Source organism: Alligator sinensis, unplaced genomic scaffold (assembly GCF_000455745.1).
Source record: "Alligator sinensis unplaced genomic scaffold, ASM45574v1 scaffold721_1, whole genome shotgun sequence".
NCBI lineage: Eukaryota > Metazoa > Chordata > Crocodylia > Alligatoridae > Alligator > Alligator sinensis.
In genome coordinates, this window is record NW_005841857.1 from 3572554 (window position 1) to 3574892 (window position 2339).

Sequence of the window (2339 nt, forward strand, 5' to 3'; positions counted from 1 at the left end):
CTCAACAAATGCCTATATAGTAGCCACAGACACTTCAATCCCAGAATCTGAAAGGGTGAACACAGCCTTGTAAAACTACTTTGCAGTGGTTAGTAGTTATCTTCCTTCTTAGAAATGGGGAAAATGAGATTGCAGGCAGCTTAGGACCTGATTTTCAAATGTGCTGGACCCGTTGGCACTTCCACTGAAATGTCAAAGCTGGCCCTCTACTCATTTGGCAATAAAGCTTTAAGGCCCAAGCACCCAACTCCCATTGGTATCACTGGGATTTAAGCACTTAAACAGGAATGAGATGCCCAAATAAGTTTGCGTGAGGTCACGTGTATATCTGTAGCAGAGCCAGGAAGAGTAGAAATAACTCCCCTGACTCTGCTGTATGCTTTTATCACAGGGTCCTAGTGCTGCTGTCACAAAATCCCCTGGAGCTAGTTGAACTACTCTGGGTGTGGATCTGAAGACTCACTGGGGTTGGATCTGATCCTCAGTGAGTAATGAAGACCCACAGGGCCACAGGTCATCCCCCTAGTAAAATCTGGACATAAAAGGGACCCCAGCACAAGCCGCTGCTAGGCTCAGCTCGAGAGTTTTGTTTTGCTTTCTGAAGCTCTCCCATGTCTCACTGAGTTAGACAAAGAGCACAGAGGAGGCTGTGCTTGTTCAGTGGGCTGGGCAGTGTATGCACTGCTTGAAGCTACTCTAACAAGGGGGGGAATTCATCTGAGCCGGAAGACGAGTGTTTGCTCAATGGAGGTAACTGAGCAACCTTGAACACCCAATGTTTGTGCTGAGAACTTGCTTGGCAGAGTCAGCAAAGAGCCGAGCATTCAATAAGTCAGCGGCGGCCGGCAGAGAATGTGACACTCCCCCAAGGACCTTATTCCCCTCTGCTCACCCCTCTCTGCTTCTGGAGGAAGCATGCATCCCACTCACTTCTTCGGTGCCGTCTATGCTAGCTCAGACCTGCAATGGAAGTACCTTGTGGAGCATGATCCTAAGTATGAAGGACGGAAGAAACTCAAAGTAGAAGGCAAGCAGCTGGTGTCTTTGCCTCGGCAGATCTTCGCCTTGGAAGCCCTGCAGGTTTTAGAGATAAGCCCGGAAAGAAAGAGCTGTCTCCAGTACAGGATGGAGCTGATCCCCCAACAAATCAGCCAGCTGAAGAATCTGACCCTCCTCTACATGGACTCCAACAACTTGAAGGAGATCCCTGCTGAAATCGGCACCTTGAGCCGCTTAGAGAGACTCACCCTAAGCAACAACAGCCTGTGCTCACTGCCACAGGAAATTGGGCACCTCCAGAAGCTGCACAGCCTGCACCTGGCCAACAACAGCTTCTCAGAACTGCCGCCCCAGTTGTGCCAGCTGAGAAACCTGGCTTTTCTGGACCTCAGTGACAACCAGATCAGCTCCATCCCCCCTGGCATTCAGCACCTGGAGAGTCTGGAGACGCTGCTGCTGCTGTTCAATTCTCTGGAGCATCTACCAGGAAGTATATGCGTCTTAAGAAACTTGTGCACTCTTTGGCTAGGCAATAACAAGCTCAGATCCCTTCCTGCCAACTTTGGGGAGCTGGTAAACTTGGACTGGGGTTATAATTACTGTTCATGTAACTTTGAGGGAAACCCACTGGAGTGTCCCCCCCCAGAAGTGTGCAGCAGAGGCCCACGGCAGATCAGGGAGTACTTTTCTTCGCTCTGTAGAGAATAGAAATGATGGGGAAATGTCTTTGATGGGTTTATACCAAACGATCCAAATCTTCCAGCATAATGGAAAAGGCTGGTACAGTTAGAAAGCTGAGAGACTTAGATGGCTTATGGTTATTTTATACCACTGTTAAGCAAATGGTTGTATACATCCTCCAAGAAATATTTCAGGAGTGGATGGGATCTTTTCATTACCGGTATTTCCAGTCTCAAAGGTTTCTCTCTGGCAATGATATTGCCTTATGGGCATGAAGAAGCTAACTCTTTCTAATTCTGTGGGTACCGTGCCAGTCACACTTTTGATGGTTGTATAAATCTTTACAATGGGCATGGCTTAGGCCCTTGCCTAAAATGAAATTAGATACAGAAGAACCCATATTTGAATAGAAGAGCCCATGTTTGAATCTCAACGTGGATTAGGTTAGGCTGAGATTGGGGGCAACATTCAGGGCCAAAGCACAGTATCAAAATCCTATAATGTGTCCTATGCCCATGAGTCTCCTCCCATTTTGGAAATGCCTATCAAGAACCATAGGGAAGAGATCCAGTGATTTGAATGCGATCCTTTTGGAAATGGGAAGGAGGTCGGTGCTTGAGAGTCCAGATACGGTCTGTCCCTGATGTAGAAGTGAGCAA

General features: G+C 47.8%; 1 protein-coding gene across 1 annotated transcript; it reads left to right on the forward strand.

Annotated features, from left to right (window-relative positions):
* Positions 1–915: 915 nt before the first annotated feature.
* On the forward strand, positions 916–1707 carry LOC102378183 (malignant fibrous histiocytoma-amplified sequence 1 homolog). The gene has a single exon (XM_006016448.1). The coding sequence runs from the start codon at positions 916–918 to the stop codon at positions 1705–1707; it is 792 nt and encodes a 263-aa protein (XP_006016510.1).
* The last annotated feature ends 632 nt before the right edge of the window (positions 1708–2339 follow it).